This window comes from Botryllus schlosseri, chromosome 1, assembly GCF_051294905.1.
Source record: "Botryllus schlosseri isolate E-star chromosome 1, Bs_hap1, whole genome shotgun sequence".
Lineage (NCBI taxonomy): Eukaryota > Metazoa > Chordata > Ascidiacea > Stolidobranchia > Styelidae > Botryllus > Botryllus schlosseri.
In genome coordinates this window covers 37,025,800-37,047,680 of record NC_137236.1, presented here as the reverse complement: position 1 = coordinate 37,047,680, position 21,881 = coordinate 37,025,800, and the positions used below count along the sequence as shown (strand labels likewise).

General features: G+C 40.4%; 5 protein-coding genes across 6 annotated transcripts in view; all 5 read right to left on the bottom strand.

Moving 5' to 3' along the window:
- The window catches only part of LOC145436161 (uncharacterized), a 76,221-nt gene extending 56,762 nt beyond the window's left edge, over nucleotides 1–19,459 (bottom strand). Inside the window, exon 1 of the mRNA XM_080313444.1 lies at nucleotides 15,888–19,459. Within this exon, the coding sequence (XP_080169570.1) occupies nucleotides 16,008–17,054 (1,047 nt within the window). The 5' untranslated portion in view covers nucleotides 17,055–19,459 and the 3' untranslated portion in view covers nucleotides 15,888–16,007. The remainder of the gene's footprint in view (nucleotides 1–15,887) is intronic.
- LOC145436101 (actin-related protein 10-like) overlaps nucleotides 1–21,881 on the bottom strand; it is a 126,603-nt gene that overhangs the window by 5,451 nt on the left and 99,271 nt on the right. The window lies entirely within an intron of this gene.
- Nucleotides 1–21,881, bottom strand: part of LOC145436270 (uncharacterized) — a 192,591-nt gene that overhangs the window by 159,880 nt on the left and 10,830 nt on the right. The gene's annotated exons all lie outside the window — the stretch shown is intronic.
- Nucleotides 3,017–21,881, bottom strand: part of LOC145436078 (uncharacterized) — a 31,757-nt gene continuing 12,892 nt past the window's right edge. The window contains exons 2-3 of one of the 2 annotated variants that reach the window (XM_080313366.1): nucleotides 14,033–15,886; nucleotides 3,017–3,192 (exon numbers count right to left, since the gene is read on the bottom strand). The gene's annotated coding sequence lies outside the window, so the exon portion shown is untranslated. Of the gene's footprint in view, nucleotides 3,193–13,853; nucleotides 15,887–21,881 lie in introns of those variants that run through there. The other variant, XM_080313356.1, reaches the window with a different exon arrangement.
- On the bottom strand, nucleotides 4,068–5,244 carry LOC145436151 (uncharacterized). Its single transcript, XM_080313433.1, has one exon. The coding sequence runs from the start codon at nucleotides 5,212–5,214 to the stop codon at nucleotides 4,084–4,086; it is 1,131 nt and encodes a 376-aa protein (XP_080169559.1). The 5' UTR covers nucleotides 5,215–5,244; the 3' UTR covers nucleotides 4,068–4,083.

The window sequence follows — 21,881 nt, the reverse complement described above, 5'->3', positions numbered from 1 at the left end:
GCATGACTCGAACCAAGCCATACGACCTTAGACTGGAACGGCCAAGACAGACATTTCATTATAACCGTGATGAATGGCAAAGTTATCACATTATTTAGATTTTGTCCATCAGTCCGAATACTTCGACAATAGGGCCAGAAACTGTCAAGACCAGGTGGAATTGCTATATTATGAATGCGAGCCAATCCATATCACCCGAGCACAGTTGGAAGGGGGTTGAGCCGGATTGAACTGTAAACTGAACAGTTAAGATAATAACTCGGACTCGACCGTCTATTAGCTGATATGGACTCGGACTTGAATTGAAAATGACTCGACTTGACTCGAGTCAGAACTATAAAACTGAGATTGACTTGTGACTTGGTTACAACCCTGATTTAATGTACTATTTTAGATGGCACGCAAACTGGGTGCCTCGGACTCGACTTTTATCAAAATGCACCAACCTAGTTTGTGCCAACAGACGGAATTCGTGTAGCCTACCATCTAAAAATAGAACCTTGAGCTAAGCACTCTCTTCGCCACGATTTGAAATTTCATGCTGGTGACGTTATATTTTGTGATGCGATTGCTGATATACAATGTTCTTAACAATTCGCTACTACGGTACTTGCTGACAATTATTAAATATTCGAGTTCATTTCAATATGAATATACTACCACTAATCAATTGTATAAATCCTTTCTTGTACTCGAGTAGAGATTTACAACGTTACTTTGAGTTTGCCAAGAGTAGCAGCCGTGACTACTTTGACAAAATATGGGCGTAGTTGGACTGACGACAACGTGATCCAGCTCCCGGAAAGTTCAAAACGATCTCGGAAAATCAGAATGTAGCGTGTCGTCGCAGTGGACCCATTTCACGGGGTACTGACCCGCATAAACCTTTATACCTTCTATGACCGAAAGCGGGCGGTCTTCCGTTATTTTCACAGGATTTCCATCTTGCATCGTCATCAGGCGGCGAGCTCGGATGAAAGTTTGAATCTGTTGGAGAACGGCGCGTCCCGCAAGCTGTCAAGGAGAGTTGGACAGCTTTAACAAATGATATTAGAATTAATATCATGTAGCAACACAGATTTTTCAAAATTAGATAACAATAAAAATAACTGAATTCTCAACAAGTTGATGATTGAATAACATTCCGCATTAGAAAGAATTACAACAAAAATCAACTTCAGTTCTTTATCAGATCAGATTTAATTCAAATGAGCATGACAATGGCAAATAATCATATCAAAACATACCGAAATCTTAGGTCAGGGGCTCTCGAACTGGGCACCCCTTAGGGATCCGCGAAGTCGTTTTAGGGGGAGGTGAAAGGGCATTACGTCATCAAGAAACTACAAAACCAGATTAACCTCTGAGAACGACATCATGAGTCGGGCTGTGCCTACTTTATCTGGGCATTTGTTATGTTATTTTAGAAGTGAAATAGCCTAAATACAGTTTGAGGTGATGACCTTTCGGTCTTTGGCCACTGAAATTTGGGGGTTACGCACAACCGTCCAGAAAACTTGACGTGATCCGCGATCAAAAAGGTTTAAGAAACCCTGTCTGGGGTCGTTACACCAAAAGCCAAATTATGTATGAAATGTGAATTTGATAAAATGTGGATTCATGTTAGGTTACTGCTATCATCGCAGCGGTACTTACTACGCTTGAACACAAATGAGGAAACTCCTAATGTTTGAAATACAAAATGCGAATAGGCTACGTTTTTTCACAGAAGAGTGAGTTTGGAAATCAAATAAATGCAACGTATAGAAAATAAATAATGTTGCAGTACAAAAGAACGAGTGAACGACTGTCACTGTCATCGAGGCTTGGTGCCCATAATTTATCATGAAATACAAAATAAAAACACAACCAGAGAAAAAAATAAACAAATAAAGTGCACCAGCTACACCTAGTAGTTCTTTACTATCATAATATGGACAGATTATTTAGGATTTATTTTTCGTCCCTAATGTTTTTACGGCGTATAAACCGACTCATGATATACCTGCACACGATCTGTGCATATGCCGCTGGACAAGGGAGGTGCAGATATAGCCTTATCTGGCATTCTAAGTATTGCACCACCCCTCTATGCTATCCCAGTAATGCACGAGCGCCAAGCAGGGAAGACATGGATTGGTGTGACTAATCAGGTCTTTGGTCTGACCCGGTCACGGATCGAACCCACGATCAACCCATTAAGAAGCAGGACGCTTCACCACAACGCTATCTTGTCTAGCTATATAAACAGAGGATTTCTTCACATATTACAGCGAAAAACTAAAATATTACAGCATTTCAGCACAATAATATTACATTAGTAAATAACTACCGTACTCCAAAGTTTTGGTGTTCTAAACAGAAGATATATAAACCAATGCATCAGTATTCAGTTCCACTGCGATCACTACCCCGTAAAATTTACCGATTTCTTCAATCTTCTATCTAGAAAAAGGTTGAGCATGTGATGACAACGTTCAAGTCATTAAACATGCAGATATTCTAGTCTGTTATACCATCAATTCAGAGTGCATTCCTCTTATATACATGTTCTATTTCAAGGTGGGTGTTTCGTTGAAAACTACTCGGCCGTTTCGACATCCTTTCCTTCCTACCTTACATTTATCGCAATCTTGTGATGTTTTTGAAATGACGAATTATTAAATTGAACTGGACTGACTTGATTGTTTCATTTAGAAATCCAGCTATAGGCCCATGTGTTTAGCACTGTATATTGGATTGCCTAGTTAGGGCTGATGAAAATTGTAAAACCGCTAATTATGAATCAGTAAATGTCTAACTCACAACAACAACAACAATGCGGCGTTCGTCAACTCACCATGGATTTTCAGAACAGTGAGCGTCGATTCTGCAGCAATTGCAACTTTCATATAGGCTTGCCTCATGTGACACACCACCGCTGTAAAGGGCCGATACAGCAGAATAGCCAATTACCAGTCATAGTCACGCTATCCTGTATACAGAACTTTCGAATTCTCGGCGACTACAACTAATCTGCAACAATAGCAACACAATATTTATGGTAATTTGAAACATAACAGCATGTCACGTGAAACACTTGTTGTAAAGCACTGGAAATCGATATTCTCGTTCAGGGCCGGCCAACCTGCCAGGTTTGTAATGATTCGACTCAAGCCGGGTCATTTTAGTGACTCGAGTCATTGTGCACGACTCAAACCAAGGGCAGACATTTCATCGTAACTTCAAAGAATAGTAAAGTTAACACATGATTGGTATATTGTCTATCAGTCCCGTATGTGTAGGCGTCCGTCGACATGCAACTAGAATTTATGAAGAGACCCCCGAATTTTTGAGAGAACTGGATTACATTTGAGATTTTCTGATACGTTTGAGTGATTCCAACATCTTACCACTATACGGACAATCCTGATGGAAGTTCTAGAAAAAACAGCATGCAACGAAGTCCGAAGGTGCATCATCATTCATCATTCATAACTTGCCCTAAATTTTTGAAAATACCCCCTTCATCATTTAAATAAACGACAGTAATATGTGGAACTACTAATATTAATGACGGAATTCATTATTGAATTCAAGCGATCTTGTGAACTCCCAGTAACTGTTCGTAACAAGACCACTCACGATTTTGGTGCACATAGTAAGCTGATATGATAAAATAGATTAATCAGGAGTTCACCAGAGATGGACTTTGAGCATGGGTGTTTGGCGTCAAGTAAGTTCAATACGACTATACACTTGAGTGCAACACAAGATAAACCTTACTCAGATGCCAGACGCGGCCGAGTGACTACGAAGCATTTGATAATAGATAACTAACCAACGAATAGGTGCGCATGTGATTAACGGATGAGTACCGAGTTGTACCTAGCGATTGCTGGTCGCTTCGTAACCGTAAAATATTGCATGCAAGCGACCGGACATCATTACGTATGGGGTAGATTATTTGGACTGTATTGCCACTCGGATACCACGCCTGGGGCATGTTCGAGCTTTGTTGCAAATATTGCAGACAAGATTTTTGATATCAGCAAGGATATTCATATGGAATTCAAAGTGACTGTTCCGAGTAAATGCCTTCCCTCATATACCACATTCATGATTTTTCATGCAAGCATGCATCCGCATATGTCCGGTAAGGGTTGTCTTCTCAGTAAATGCCTTCCCACACACATCACATTCATGATTTTTGATGCCAACATGCATCGCCATATGACGCTTGAGGTTATTCTTGTGAGTAAATGATTTTCCACACACAGCACATTCATGATTTTTGACGCCAGCATGTATATTCATATGAAGCTTGAGATCTCCCTGCTGAATAAATGCTTTCCCACACAGATTACATTCATGGTTTTTGACGCCAGCATGTATCTCCATATGACGTTGGAGGTTACTCTTGAAAGTAACTGATTTTCCACACACAGCACATTCATGGCCCTTGACGCCAGCATGCGTCTCCATATGAAGCTTCAGGCTACCCTTCTGAGTAAATAATTTTCCACACACATCACATTCATGATTTTTGATGCCAACATGCATCACCATATGACGCTTGAGGTTATTCTTGTAAGTAAATGATTTTCCACACACAGCACATTCATGATTTTTGACGCCAGCATGTATATTCATATGAAGCTTGAGGTCTCCCTTCTGAATAAATGCTTTCCCACACAGATTACATTCATGGTTTTTGACGCCAGCATGTATCTCCATATGACGTTGGAGGATACTCTTAAGAGTAACTGATTTTCCACACACAGCACATTCATGGCCCTTGACGCCAGCATGCGTCTCCATATGAAGCTTCAGGCTACCCTTCTGAGTAAATAATTTTCCACACACGTCACATTCATGATTCTTGACGCCAGCATGCATATTGATATGAAACTTGAGGTTTCTCTTCTGAGTAAAAGCTTTTCCACACAAATCACATTCATGGTTTTTGACGCCAGCATGTATCTCCATATGCCGTTGGAGGTTACTCTTGAGAGTAAATGATTTTCCACACACAGCACATTCATGGCCCTTGACGCCAGCATGTGTCTCCGTATGAAGCTTCAGGTTACCCTTCTGAGTAAATGCTTTCCCACACACAGCACATTCATGATTTTTAACGCCAGCATGGATCTTCATATGACGCTTCAGTTTACTCTTGCGAGTAAACGATTTTCCACATACATCACATTCATGAATTTTGACACCGGTATGCATATCCCCTAATCCTCCACTACTCTAGTGAGCATCTGCTAAACGATATTCAAAGACATGATGAATAGTTATAATATTTAAGTCACTTGTTGAAATGATTGCTAATGAATGTACTATATATAGGAATTGAGATAACATCATACTCGAAGTATTCAAGTGTAAAATGTTAGGCACAAATTACCAACAGATTTGTAACAAAGTTTGTTAACTCTAATCAACTCATCAATATGGCTGGGCACAATGATTTGAGAACCGTACTCGAATCTGAATCAAGTATTAATTCTAACGATTAGAGTCGAATAGACAGAAGTGATATTTTCGACCACTGAAATTATATGATCTTGTCGCTAATATTTGAGATATTCAATTACAATTTTGATGCAATTTTCACTGTGTACGGCTATGAATCTCGATTGATCATATCGCCTGTTTGTTTGATATTTTCGTTGGAAAAAACAAATACAGACGCGTTCTATATTTCCGATACTATTTTCCACCGTGGAGGCCTTTAAACCTGGATTGGTCGTACTGTAGCATACGAAACCGGTAGTAGCCTACAAAACTACACACTAAGGTTATTAAAAAATAAGAAAAAATTGTTCAGCAGTCTCCAAAAATGATGCAAAACAAATGTGACCCCAGTCCAACCCATAGAAGCGAAGTTATTGCAGCTGAAAGATTCGGATTTGCAAAAATAAGACAGGATAGACAGTGGAAAATCCCAGAATTATGATTGAAAAACGAAAATAACTTCACTTCTATGTGTTGCAATTGCATGGAATTTGTTTTGCTACGTTTTTGTCGACAGTTAAACAATTTCATGGGGTTGACAGTAAAATTTGAATTTTTTTTCATTTTTTATAATGAATTCAAAAAATTCAATTGGCTGTGTCGACGTATACTGGTTGGAATTGAGCCAGATTTGGTAAGCAGCGACTTTTTAGGCAACCTAACAATTCAACCTGTGAATGCCTGGGATCCGAAAAAAGTTATTCTTAAGCAACTTTACTGCACACATTAGTGGAAATGTCATATCTGTGAATTCCTGACCACTCACAGCATTGTCACAAAGTGCAATCATATGGTATGGTTGAAAAATACCAAATCTTCAACGTGATGTAGAATTGGCAATATAGTCATTGTGGTCGCATAAAAGACTGTCATAATGAGTGATAATCGAATACTCGACTCTAGTAGAAACCAAGCACTTATCACCCCTTATCACACTTGACACATGTCCACTTTCCACTAAAATAGTTCATCAGTTATACAGTGTTTCTGCTTTTCCACAGTACCCGGGTGGGTTTATCTACCAGTTTCACTTGCTCAAGTATATAGTTTCATTGATATGCTACTTATATTTCAGCATATTGCTGAAATACTAATTTGTGCATTGGGGCTGTTCACTATACCATGTCTATTTTAGCACATTGTGTCGTATAATAAGTAATTCAGTATCGAATCAGAGCGAAATATATTTCCGTCACGCGGATGAAATTTTCCAATCACGCGAGAAATCTGGCTGTCACGCACAACATGTTGTCGAAAACAACCTTCGATTCCAGTCTGGGTGGTATGACGTCACGCCATTTTTCAATTCAAATATGTACCCTTAAAGACATTTACATCCTTGGCAACACCAGGGATATATATCTAGGTGTATATCACAGAGCTACACAAAATGTGCAATAATGCATACACCTTTAAAAATAATTCATGAATGGGCCCCTGGAGGCAATTTGCGGCAAGGTATCATGTTCGCTTCTTTCATCGGTTTGCTTTTGGGACCAAGGTAAAACTAATGATAACGTTGCCGGTTGGCCCGGTTTATCTCAGTCGCTGTCATACAAAATTCACCCGTACTAGAACATCACGATTAGATTGACAAACTGCCAGTTATGACCCGGTATAACTTCAACATGGACTCACAAACAATAGAACACAAATCGGCATTACATTTATAAAGTGTTGGAGATTCTGGATATAATCACAGGATCATCAATCTGCCAGTGATAGAAATAAGTGGCGGCAAGGCTTTATACCTATGAAGTTTGTTCCTGTGATAAATGAGCACCACTAGACGGATAATACTTGATATTCGTCAATAAAGTATATATCATGTCGATTGTCGAGCCCATTAAAACAACATCTTCATTTAATGTCAGACTTTTGATGAAAAAATACCCTAGAACCCTAGGTCAAGTCAGAATACACTAAATCTAGTGTCAAAACGCTAAGAGTGGCACCACTGCTCCTCGTACTGACTGAAAATTGTAATATTATATTGCATGTAGTGACATCCCGGCCAACGCTAAACGGCGGACCAAGCCGACCGTGGACCAGGCGAAACTTGTAATACTAAAAACTTAACAGCGGGCTGAGCAAAACTGCAGATCATGACAAACTCAGTCTAACTTGTGATGTGGGAAGGTGACCCACTGACCAGACCAAAAAACTGAGGATCTGACAGACTACAGGACCAATCCAAATCACTCGACTCCTCATAAGCGGTGTCTTTCAAAAAGTCTGGAAGCGGGCTGTGCTATAAGTCGGCAGTTACGGAAAAAAAAATGAAGAATACAGGCCTGGTGCAAATGACCATGATCAATTGATCAGAGTAGTCGAAAAACACCATAAATACCACAAAATCAACCAACGTCTCGACTCTAAACGAACCCTAAACAGCGGAACTGGCAATACTAAACGACAAGGCTGTGGTCTATCGATGATATCACAAAATCCCACAATCGCAACAGAGAGAGAGAGAGAGAATCTTTATTCGTATACTACATATCAACATAACACTACAAAAATGTAACAGTGAAATGCGACATGCAAGGTATGTATGCAACTGGAAAGTAAATATTCCCATTTTCAATTGCTGCCACGTTTGTGACATCACACATTTCATACAGGGCTCCGGTTCCAGGTTTGTAATGACTCGAGTCACGATTTTCTGATGACTCGAGTCATTTTCTCAAACTACGGAAATGACTCGACTCGAGTCAATCTGTGAGGAAAAGAGTGAGGCAAATTAGCATATTATATATGCGAACTGTTCGATATCCCCAAACAGAGTTATAAAAAGTCTTCAACGGGAAACTGAGCAGTCAACACAATAACTTGGACTCGAGTCACAATACCATGACTTGGACTTGAGCCTCTGCTCGCTAACTTGGACTTTGACTTGACTCGATGGTGAATTGAAAATGACTCGACTTTACTCGAGACAAAATCATAAAAGAGAAATTGACTCTTGACTCGGAGCCTTGTGACTTGGTTACAACCCTGCATCGTATCTGCAAGGCGAAGTCCTGTTTAAAATCATCAACTTCAGTTTAGTATCTTTCGTCAGAATTACGACTACGCCATTTGCAAGCCTCTATTACACTGCCAAATGTCGCTAAATTATAGATTGTCCAATAGGGCTGTTCAAAATTTGGAAAATGTTTGGAATACTGCATATCCACGGGTTATTCTGTAGATTATTGTTAAAAAACAATAATGGGCCTGAAAGAAGCTCGCAAGAAAGCTGGTAAGATTTGTCTAAATGCGTTTGAAAGTAGCCGTCGGTGAGTGGGCGGGGCATCGATGAAGTGGGCAGGCAAACAGAAACAAAAACAAAAAAATAATAATAAGCTACCGATTGGCTGAAAGACCGACTTTGTGAACACTGCTGGTTACGATTTCTGTGCGCTGTCGTGCAGTCGTTTCTGTTGGTGGCATTGCAGACATGATATCATATATTGCTTTTTTTAATGTTGTCATCGAGAGACCATAGTACAACACCGCAACCCCCTAAGTTATTATCTACCTGCAGAATGTGTATAATAGTGTTACTATGTATTGCACAGGTGCTCTCGGTAGTTGAGATACGAATCAACTAGATGCATGCATTTTGCTACCTTGAACCTTTCCAAAACTTACTGACAATGAGTGAAACTCAAAAATTTCTTACCAGTAGTCAACATCTCAGTAGTACTTGTTATGTCCAGTCGACGTCTCACCAATATACGAACGCATATTACACTTATATTCACAATTAATGAAGGCAAAAAGCACTATTTACGAAAGACATTGAAAAAGTACGCTGCAGGATCAGTGTTGCATTGTCAGGCACAAGTTGCAGATAACAGGCTTTTGATTAGAGTTGACTTCCTGCTGTCTCCAACTGTCTTCCTATGCTGTTCCACAGCTTGAAGCACACTGTCTCTGTTTTTGTTCATTGTCAGTCAAGATTGCAGCATAGTCTGTGCTTAGCTTTACACCTCGTTCTGCGGCATTATTAACGACTTTGACAGAACTGATGTAGGAGCTCATTCTGATGGAGGAATCTGATAAGTTCCAAACATCAACCGGTTGAGTTAGCCACGTCCCACAGCATTCAGAAAGATCAAATATGTACCATGTCTGTGGGCCAATAAAGACAGAAAAAGTAGTGTCCTTGTAGACCTGTACAGTTGCACTAAACGAGGCCTGGCCCCTTCTGAAACTTGAAGTTTGCTCTACCTGCAGGAGCATCTTTGCCATATTTTCTCGGGTTTCAATGCTTTCACTCGGCGAAAACAAAGCATATACAGCGGTTTCCTCCACGATATACCAGTCATACTTCAAAAGCTTTTGTAAAGCAGCTTTGGAAGCTTGTTCATCATGTTCCTTGTAACTCAAGATCTCCTGAGTGAATCTCAAGTCTTCACCGGCTGCATCACGACCGATGCTGGAAGCAACCCAGGCAGGGATATAAAAGAGAACTAAAAATAAATTGAAGCGATGCAGCAGTTCCACTTCTTCAGATTTGTAATGTAACTGATCAGCCCACATGAACATCTTCTGAGCATACAGAATTGTGCCCATCCACCTTGCATGGTATGTTGCACCAGGTTTGTGATGATGTATATCTTCACCTGCACCGAGAAGCGCAAGAGCATTATGCACACATTGTCTGTAGTCATCCCGTGGGAAGAAATCTTTTCTGGTTAGTAGTAGCTTGAAGTTATCACCTGTCATTGCTGCTCGTTCTTTAAAACATATAGGAATAGTCAGAGTCTGGAATTGCTGTTTTCTGTCCAGACTGTTCAAGCTCTTCTTAAGTTGGGCATACCATGTGATCACGCCATCTTTAATGCAGGTTTTCAATCCTCGCCATTTTCCACAATGTCATTACATCATCCACCACCAGCACATTACATAGTTCATGAGTAGGAGTTGACTGAGGACAATGCTCTTTCAGATGCACCAAGTATCTCATTACTTCTCGTATAGTAGGAAATCTCAAGCCACAGATGTAATCGCAAGTATATCCAACCAAGTACGGTACTGCTCAGATTTAGATCTTGTTCTTCGCTGCGGCATGTGTACAATCTTTCGCCGATTTGCTTCTGCCATGACTGCAATATTGTTGCTCCAAAGCATAAACTACTGCTATCGACTCTAAAGCATTCAAAGAACACGTGTTACAGTACTACTAATGACTAGAGTGGTTTTTTTTTTACCTAAAAAAAGAAAATTTTGACCTAAAAAATTAAAATTTTGACTTTTTTTGACCTAAAAAAATGAATTTTGACCAAATTTTGACCTATCGTATGCAAATTAGGTGTTTTCCTAAATAATGTCAAAATTGTACCAGTTATCTACATTTCCGGTTGTAACTGGCTGTCCCAACAAAGTAGTTTGGCCTGAAAATACGTTTTTGGCATAGAAACAGGCAACTTTGTACATATAAAAAACAATATTTTAACGAAATCTGGCCCTATGAAGAATTCCAGTGGTTGCAATACGTATTATGGTGGAAATAATTTAAAAAAATTGTAGTACAACGAGAGATACTTTCCTATATTCTTGGGTAAAAAGTGCATCAAGGACGTTCAACAGCAGCAGTTGTTGGCTGACAACACTCAAGTTGTGCATACACTACTGGTAAGACACCATGTTGCTTCATTCTGACAATGTTGTTTATTACAATTTTTCATCATGCGCTTCTCAATATAAGAATCATGCCCCAGTTAGGATATTGCGGTACGTTGACCATAATACCATGTCCACCTATTTGTTTCATTTGACCGTTGATGATTCAGTATGAGCAGACTATTGGCCGTTTACAACAGTAGGCCTATAAAGTAGGCTACAAGCTGTAAAATATCACATGATACGTTCACCGACAGTGCAAAATCTACGATACCAACGAAAATTATTGCAGAATGTACTCTGAAGCAGTGTGATTGAGAAACAATTGGATTTTTAAATTAATCTCTATTCCTCAAGGAAATCACGAAAAAAAATAATCTTTGCTTCAAGTGATTGCTTAATATAGTAGTTACGGTGAGCAGATTTGCACTGCTGCCCACCACAACTACTATTATAATCAATCAGTCAAAGCAAAGATTATTTTTTTCGTGATTTCCTTGAGGAATAGAGATTAATTTAAAAATCCAATTGTTTCTCAATCACACTGCTTCAGAGTACATTTTGCAATAATTTTTTTTTCTGTAAACGGTAGCCTACATGGATTTTCAAGTCCGCTCCCCCCCAATTTTGTTTTGTCCGTAACTTTTTTTTCTTCGAGTTTAGAGCGAAAATGTTGATTTTTTTGAATTCCTTGGCCCCAAAATTGTATAATTAGACATTTTAAGTGATTCTCCACCATTATTACAGCAAAAAATATGGATTTTTGAGAATTTTGCGTGCAGCGCCACCTAGTGACATGATAATTTTGAATTGCATTATCTTTTGAACCGCTGGAAATTTTTCAATCTACTTTTTTTTAATGTACCCAGAATTCAAAAAAGAACAACATTTGTAAATATTGGACAATTCTGAGGGTATGCATTACAGCCCCTGTTAAGTTATAATGGAATTAGCCCTTATCGTCATATCACAAAATGCAACCAGAATGCTAGCAATCCCAAAGAATAATTTGATGACACGGAAGATTATGACAGTTGATAGGAGAATTCTTAAATATGCAATAAGGACTATACATAAAACAAAAACAATGAATTGGGGGTAAATCGCGCGAAGCGCGAAAAAAAAAATCAGTTGGCCGCAGTTTCGCGATCGCGCCCCCTTCAGATGGTTTCACGCCCCCCAGTTTGAGAACACTGCACTAGCTGGTCGATGCGTGGCATATGTTAGCTCACAGCGCACCGATAGTCATGCATGGGCTCAAGTCGGTTTCGTTTCTTCGACATGATAGTCATCACTCATCGAATATAAAAATCCTTGCTCGCACTCCCACGTAAAAAGGAAACTTAGCAGTTGGGGAATAGCGTGAGAAGCTAGAGTTGAGTACTAGGAGGCCATGCTAAGCCTGAATGTTTATTGGAGAACAATATTTATGTTCAGCCCCACCTTAACTAATTAGCCTACTCCCTTCGGTCGAAAAAAACAGAATCCACTCGCGTACCACCTGGAAGACCTACTTGTACTTGTTGTAGCTTACTTGTACTAATTGTACTTGTACTATTGAATAGTGAACTTTTGTTTAGGGGTATTCGCGGTGTTTGTCGACTCACTCGACTGCAATGGTCATTTACACCAGGTCGATATTCTTCATCATTTTCCATAACTGCTGACTTAGGCCCACCTCTAGGCTTTCGTAAGACACCGCTGACGCGGTTTGAAGTTTGAAATACAAAATGCGAAATAGGCTACGTTTTGTTCAGAGAAGAGTTGAGTTTGGAAATCAAATAAATGCAACATATAGAAAATAGATAATGTTACAGGACAGTAGAACGAGTGAACTACTGTCACCGTCACCGAGGCTTGGTGTCCATCATTTATCATGAAATACAAAATAAAGAACACAACCAGAAATAAAAATTAACAAACAAATAAAGTGCACCAGTTAGATCTACTAGGTATTTACTATGATATCATGGACAGATTATTTAGCTATATAAACAGAGGATTTCTTCACATATTACAGCGAAAAACTAAAAATATTGCAGCATTTCAGCACAATAATATTCCATTAACAAATAATTACCGTACTCCAAAGTTTTGGTGTTCTAGACATAGAAGATATGAGTAATCTAGAGATTACTGCGATCTCTGCCCCTAAAAAATTCAACGACTACCGGTACTTCAATTTTCACTCTAGAAGAGGGTTGAGCATGTGATGACAAGGTTCAAGTAATTATACATACATATTCTAGAATGTTACACCATCAATTCAGCGTGCATTCCTCTTATATATATGTTCTATTCCAAGGTTGTTGTTTCGTTGAAAACTACTCGGTCGCTTCGACTTCCTGTCCTTCCTACCAATCGTGTGATGTTTTTGAAATGATGAATAAATTGAAACGATATATGTTTCTTACATCACATTTCGCATTATACATTGGATTGTCTGGTTACGGCTGATGAAAATTATAAACCGGCTAATTCTGTATCAGAAAATGTTCAACTAAAATACTTTGAGTAATAGTATAAGCACAACTTGGCGTTCCTCAACTCACCATGGATTTTAAGAACAGTGGGGGCATGTGGGGTGTCGAGTCCGCAGCAATCCCAACTTTTGTATATGCCTGCCCTATGTGAAACACCAACGCTGTAAAGGGCTGATGCAGCAGCATAGCCAATTACCAGTCATAGTCACGTTATCCTGTATACAGAACTTTTGAATTCTCGACAACTACAACTAATCTGCAACAATAGCAACACAATATTTATGGCAATTTGAAACACAACAGCATGTCAGGTAAAACACTTGTTGTAAAGCACTGGAAATCAATGCTCTCGCTCAGGGCTGGTCAACCTGCCTGGGTTGTAATGACTCGACGCCAGTCGCAAAAATTTAGTGACTAGATTCATTGTGCATCACTCGAACCAAGTCATATGACTCGACACTAGGACGGTCGGGACAGACATTTCATTTTAACTCTGAAGGATAGTAAAGTTAACGCATTCTTGGTTTCTCGTATATCAGTCTCGATACTTGGAGAATAGGACCAGAAACTATTAGACTGGGGAAATTTACCATTCTATATCACTCAAGCAGAGTTGAAAATGTGGGTTGAACCGGATTGAACTGGAAATTGAACAATGGACATAACGACTTTGACTCGGACTCGACCCTGTACTAGCGGACTCGGAACTAACTCGGTGATGAATTAAAAACGACTTGACTTGACACGAGTCAAAACTATAAAAGTGAGATTGACTCAGGGTTGTAACCAAGTCACAAGGCTCCGAATCACAAGTCAATCTCACTTTTATAGTTTTGACTCGAGTCAAGTCGAGTCATTTTCAATACACCAGCGAGTCTAGTCCAAGTCCAAGTCAGCGATCAGAGGGTCGAGTCCGAGACATGGTATTATGACTCGAGTCCGAGTCCAAGTCATTGTGTCGACTGCTCAGTTTCCAGTTCAAGTCTTGTTAAATCCAATTTTTGTAACTCCGTTTAGTGATATCGAATGGTTCGAATTTATAAATTATGATTTTCCTCACTTTTAGCAGTTTCTGGTCGCATTTTCAAGTACCAGTACCAATAAACGAAATCCCTATAGTCTGGCTATATTACTATTCTTCGGAATTACGATTAAATGTCGGCCTTGGCCGTCCGAGTCTCGATTCATATGACTTGGTCCGAGTCATGCGCAATGAATCGAGCCCAAGTCGAGTCAATACACAAATTGACTGGAGTCGAATCAAGTCATTTCCCTATTTTGAGAAAATGACTCGAGTCAAGTCCAGTCATCAAAAAATCGTGACTCAAGTCGAGTCATTAAAACCCGGGATTGACTAGTGACCCGGAACCTTGTGACTTGGTTACATCCCAGCAACATGCAGCTGTAGAAAAAATTTTGAGCATCCGTTAACACGTAATTCACTTCGACACGTAATTCACCGTCGACACGGAAATTGAATTTATGAATGGACTCCCGAATTTTTGAGAGATTTTAATTACACTTGAGATTTTCTTCGCGCTATGCGATATTTAGTGCGACTTCATTAATTTTTTTATTTTAATATAGAGGCGTACTTTGCAATCAGAGCCCCACAGTACAGATGCGAACAGCAGAGGAAAATGATATAAATACCAACTTGCAACCGTGTGCCCTTCACAAAAGAAATTTGTTTCTGGTACGTTTGGGCGTTTCCAACATCTTACCACTATACCGAAAATCCTGACGACAGCTCAAGAAAAAAACAGCATGCAACAAAGTCCGAAAATGCATCATCATTCATAACTTGCCACAAATTTTTGAAAACTCCCGCTTCATCATTTAAATATTTGATAGTAATATGGGTAACTACTAATAATAATGACGAAATTCATTAGTGAATTCAAGCGATTTCCTTGACTTCCGGTCAGTTCATAACAAGACCACTCGCGATTTCGGTGCACATAGTAAGGTGATATGAAAAAAATGGATTAATCGGGAGTTCACCAGAAATAGACTTTGAACATGGTATTTGGCGTTCAGTGAATTCAATACGACTATGCACGTGAGTGCAACAGAAGCCAAACCCGCTCAGACGCCAGATGCTGCCGAGTGTCTACGAAATGTTCGACTATAGATAACTAATCGACACATAGATGCGCAACATGTGATTAATGGATGAGTAGGCCTACCCAAATGTAGGTAGCGATTGCTTTTCGCTTCATAAACAAATATTGTATGTCAGCGAGCGGACAGCATTACGTATGGGGTATACTTGGACTGTAATGCCACTCCGCCACCATGTCAGGGGCATGTTCGAGGTTTCTTGCCCATATTGCAGACAGGATTTTTGATGTCAGCAAGGATAATCATATGGAGTTCGAAGTGACTCTTTTGAGTAAATGTATTTTCTCATATTCCAGATTTATGATTTTTCATGCAATCATGTATCCGGATATGTCCGGTAAGGGTTGTCTTCCGAGTCAATGCTTTCCCACATATATCACATTCATGGTTTTTGATCCCAAAATGCATCTCCATGTGAAGCTTGAGGCTATTCTTGTGAGTAAATGATTTTCCACAAACAGCGCATTCATGATTTTTGATCTCAATATGCATCTGCATATGAAGCTTGAGGGTACTCTGCTGAGTAAATGCTTTTCCACACACAGCACATTCATGATTTTTGACGCCTGCATGGTTCTTCATATGACGCTCGAGGTGACCCTTCCGAGTAAATGCTTTTCCACACACAGCACATTCATGGTTTTTGATCCCAACATGCATCTCCTTATGAGGTTTCAGGTGACCCTTATGAGTAAATGCTTTCCCACACACAGCACATTCATGATTTTTTACATCAGCATGCATGTCCATGTGAAGCTTGAGGCTATTCTGTTGAGTAAATGATTTTCCACAAACAGCACATTCATGATTTTTGATCCCAATATGCGTCTGCATATGAAGCTTCAGATGACTCTTCTGAGTAAATGCTTTCCCACATATATCACATTCATGGTTTTTGATGCCAAAATGCATCTGCATATGAAGCTTCATGTCACCCGTATGGGTAAATGATTTCCCACAGACAGCACATTCATGATTTTTGACGCCAGCATGGATCTTCATATGACGATTGAGGCCTACCTTCTGAGTAAAAGCTTTGCCACACACATTACATTCATGGTTCTTGACGCCAGCATGCACCTCCATATGAAGCTTGAGGTTAGGTTTGCGATGAAATGCTTTTCCACACACAGCACATTCATGATTTTTGATGCCAGCATGTATGTCCATATGGAGTTTGAGGCTAACTTTCTGAGTAAATGCTTTTCCACACACATTACATGCATGGTTTTTGACGCCAGCATGCATCTCCATATGACTCTTGAGGTCACACTTCCGAGTAAATATTTTCCCACATACATCACATTCATGATTTTTGGCACCGTTATGCATCTCCTTTGATCCTCCACTACACTTGTAAATATCACCAAAGTCCTAAACGATCTTTCAGGTCACATTGAAAAGTTACAATACTAGAGTCTGTGTCACTTGTTGTAATGATCACCACTAAAAGCATCTCTAATATATAGCAATTGAGATAACATCCTACTTGAAGTTTTTAAATGCAAAATGTTAGACACAAATTTGCAACAGATTTTGTAACAAAGTTTGCTAACTCTAATCAACTCATCACTACAGCAAGGTACAATGAGTCGGGGACTCGAATCTGCATTGAGCACAAATTCTAATGATTCGAATCGAGAAGTGAGAGACGATTTGTTCGAGTACCGAAATTATTCGATCCTTCTTATCGCTAACAGAACGATAATTCTATTTTTGATGCAATTTTCCACTGTGTAAGGTTGTGAATCTCGATTGTTCATATCGCAACATACGAAACCGGCAGTACAAAGCTGCACAGTGAACATGTTAGATGAAATGACATATCTGTGAAGTCGTGATCACTCACAGCATCGTCACAAAGTGCAATCAAATCGGCATGGTCGTAAAACACCAAAACTTTAATGCCATTTAGAACTGGCATTCAATTCATTGTGATCGCATATAAGGCACATATTTGAACTTAACGCATCATTCACAATTTGGTGGCATCATAATGAATGATAGTGCAATATTCGACTCGAGTCGAAACCTACTAGTTTCACTTGCTCTCAAGTAGTGTTTTTCATATACTGTACTACTTCTATTTCAATATATCTTAATGTTGAAATACCAATTTCTGCATAGATAGTTTTTTGATGTACACATCAATGACGTGTTGCTACGAAGTAGAGCAAATTCATAAACAAGTACAATGCGTGAAATGCAGTGGTTCTCAAACTTTTTAGAACCAGAAACTGAGTTTCAATAATATCTCGCGAAATGAGGCACACAGGTCGATGCAAATGCATATCTAATGATTGTATGCTCATAACCAGCTCCAGCTGCATGCTACACAATTGGAAGAAAATTAATTCAATACAATAAAGGTCATCGATTAAGTGAAGTTGATGCGACTGAAATTTCTCCTTCGTAGTATTTTACTGCAGGACTCTTTTTTACTGTGCGGCACAATGTACGCGTCAATTGTTTCCAATTGTTTCCTAGACACGGACTCATTGCAAGGAATTTTCAAGTTAAATCACACCTGAATTTTCAAGATTAGTGATTTAATCAAAAATAATATGCACTAAACTACGTGTAGGTAGGTGTGCCATTAGCAGGTGAACAGGGTAACCTAATTGTACCCGGTAAAACAGTAATCGATGACCAGTTGGTTGGAAAACGTCACTATGACATTGATGGTTCACCCTTAGCAAGTCTAACACCAACTCCCTCGTCCACTCTACCTTGTCGGCCAATTGCCCGGGCCTGTTGAAGCTTTCCAGAGAAACCAAATATCAGACAAATTTTGTAAGTCAGCTGGGACGGGCACATATTTTACGATCAATCCATATTGTCGTAGCAACTTTCTACGCGCGACACTTATTGGTTATAGTACCTAACGCATTGGACTTGAAAACGTCACACTAAAAACATCTACTGGAGTATGGAACCCTTGAGCGGAGAAAGAAATTAGCTTGCAGGTACATTTTTTCGCGACTGATAAATTGAAGCACACTGATTTCTCATATCATTTATTTTTGCAGCTTAGCTCCATTGTATGTAGAAAAACAGCAAAAAATTCATCAATAATCAAGTGGCCCTTGTAATCATTCGTTAACCGAATATTGCATTTTGGTAAAAAAGGTTGGATTTGGACACCCTGTTCTATAGGCAAAAGTGGGTCAGTGGGTGGGTGGGTGCTAGAGTGGAATTAGTGGCAATCTCACACGCAATTTTCTGTTTAATAACCTAATTCTTCCATGCAACAAACATTTCCGTGGCGCGCAGATTATTCTACATGGTTGGCGCGATTACGTTCACAATAAGGTCACTTGAGCTGCTATGTTCACAATTCTTTCAGTCCACGGTTAAGGGTGAGTGTAATTAGATTTGGGGGTGCGGGTCCTTAGGATTGAGGCTCGGGTCAATGGGGTCATTAGATTATGGGTTACTGTCATAAGGGGGGATAGCGTAGTAGTAGTGAGCGACCCCCGGATAGGACCCTCGTCCCCAACCCTCCTCCTAATGCCATAAACCCTCAACCATGGACTGACCTTGCTGTCAACATAATGATCTTATATTGAACGTAGAGACTGACCTTATTGCGAAATAATCACAGCAACGCTCCTCGTGAGTGGTACTGTACTGAGCGCTGAGCTATACTGACTGTGTGACTGACAATTTTCTATAATATTCACGATATTGGAGGAAGGTTGGTTCGATTGGTTTGAAATAAGGACAGATTTGTTTGAAATGAGGTGAGTCTCATGTTTGAAATAAGGATAGTCATGTCAGAAATAAGGATAGTCATGTTTGAAATAAGGATAGTCGCTATATTCACTATAAAGTCAGTTGCAGTACCAGCCACGACTTCCCAGTGCTAACCCAGTCCGAACACATCCCAGACATGATGTCCGAACACGCCCCAGACACGATATCCTAGCGTCAACACAGTCCTAACACACCCAAGACATGATGTCCGAACACGCCCCAGACACCATGTTTGAATGGCAATAGCACAGGCCGAACACGCCCCAGACATGATGTCCGAACTCGCCGCAGACACGATGTCCGAGTGTCAACACAGGCCGACACGCCCCAGACATAATGTCTGAATGACAGCACAGGCCGAACAAAACCCAGACATGATGTCGGAACACGGCCCAGGCACGATGTGCGATTGGCAACACAGTCCCAACACCCCCCCAGACACGATGTTAATAAGGTTAGTCATGTTTGAAATAAGGTCAGTCTCGTGTTTGAAATAAGGTCAGTCTCGTGTTTGAAATAAGGATAGTCATGTTTGATATAACGATAGTCATGTTTGAAATGAGGTGAGTCTCATGTTTGAAATGAGGATAGTCATGTCAGAAATAAGGATAGTCATGTTTGAAATAAGGATAGTCGGACATCGTGTCTGGCGGGTGTTTGGACATCATGTCCGGGGCATGTTCGGCCATTCAAACATGGTGTCTGGGTTGTTTTCTGATCTGAGTTGACACTCGGACATCGTGTCTGGGGCGTGTTCGGTCTGTATTGTCATTCGGACATGGTATCTTGGGCGTGTTCGGCCTGTGTTGATACTCGGACATCGTGTCTGGGGCGTGTTTGGACATCATGTCTGGCGTGTGTTCGGCCTGTGTTGCCATTCGGACATGGTGTCTTTGGCGTGTTCGGCCTGTGTTGATACCCGGACATCGTGTCTGGCGCGTGTTCGGACATCGTGCCTGGGGAGTGTTCGGACATCGTGTCTGGGGCGTGTTCGGTCTGTGTTGCCATTCAGACATGGTGTCTTGGGCGTGTTAGGCCTGTATTGACACTCGTACATCGTGTCTGACGCGTGTTTGAACATCATGTCTGGGGTGTGTTCGGCCTGTGCTGCCAATCGGACATCGTGTCTGGGGCGTGTTCGGTCATTCAAACATGGTGTCTGGGTTGTGTTCGGACTGAGTTGACACTCGGATATCGTGTCTGGGGCGTGTTCGGTCTGTATTGTCATTCGGACATGGTGTCTTGGGCGTGTTCGGCCTGTGTTGATACTCGGACATCGTGTCTGGGGCGTGTTTGGACATCATGTCTGGGGTGTGTTTGGCCTGTGTTGCCATTCGGACACGATGTCTTGGGCGTGTTCGGCCTGTGTTGATACCCGGACATCGTGTCTGGCGCGTGTTTGAACATCATGTCTGGGGTGTGTTCGGCCTGTGCTGCCAATCGGACATCGTGTCTAGGGCGTGTTCGGACATCTTGTCTGGGGTATGTCAGGACTGTGTTGACGCTAGGACATCGTGTCTGGGGCGTGTTCGGACATCATGTCTGGGATGTATTCGGACTGGGTTAGCACTGGGAAGTTGTGCCTGGTACTGCAACTGACTTTATAGTGAATATAGCGACTATCCTTATTTCAAACATGACTATCCTTATTTCTGACATGACTATCCTCATTTCAAACATGAGACTCACCTCATTTCAAACAAATTTGACCTTATTTCAAACCAATCGAACCAACCCTGTAGCGATATTGAACTATTGTAATCACAACACGCGAGCCAACACTAAACGGCGGACCGTCGACAAGGCGTAAATTACAATGCTACACTATCGAATGTGAAATTTTCGCCGTCGATTCGACAGTACGTTTCGGTCATGGTCAGATTTAGTAAATTCTGCGTTCCTAATGATAACTTTTGGATTGCCAGAAATCCCGCAGTCGCTGCCGCAAAACAATTCTGAATCATGCCTCAGCGAAGCGGAACGAACCAGCAAAATCAACCGTTGCCATTCATGTTTTTATGGTTTACATATAATACCCAAGTGGTTTTTACATTTGATAGATAAACTCTAGAGATAAGCGGATTTGGAATTTCTATGTCCTAATCCAATCAAAATCTGAAACTTCAAATCATAATCCAGAACTTTTGTGTATTCAAATCCGTGTCCATTTGTCCAATCCTACTCCGATTCTAACATGAAATTCAGTAAAGATGTGGAATTATTCTTTCACAACCAACAATCCTCTCGATTTAAGATAACTTGGCATATGGCTGCACCTCTCATGTTCATTGGCAACGAGTGTACCATAAGTGCAATAAAAACTGATCTGAACATAGCTTGTCGCCAATCTGCTAAAAAAAATCGATAAATCCAATCCTAATCCGTTCAGAATAAAGCTCTAAT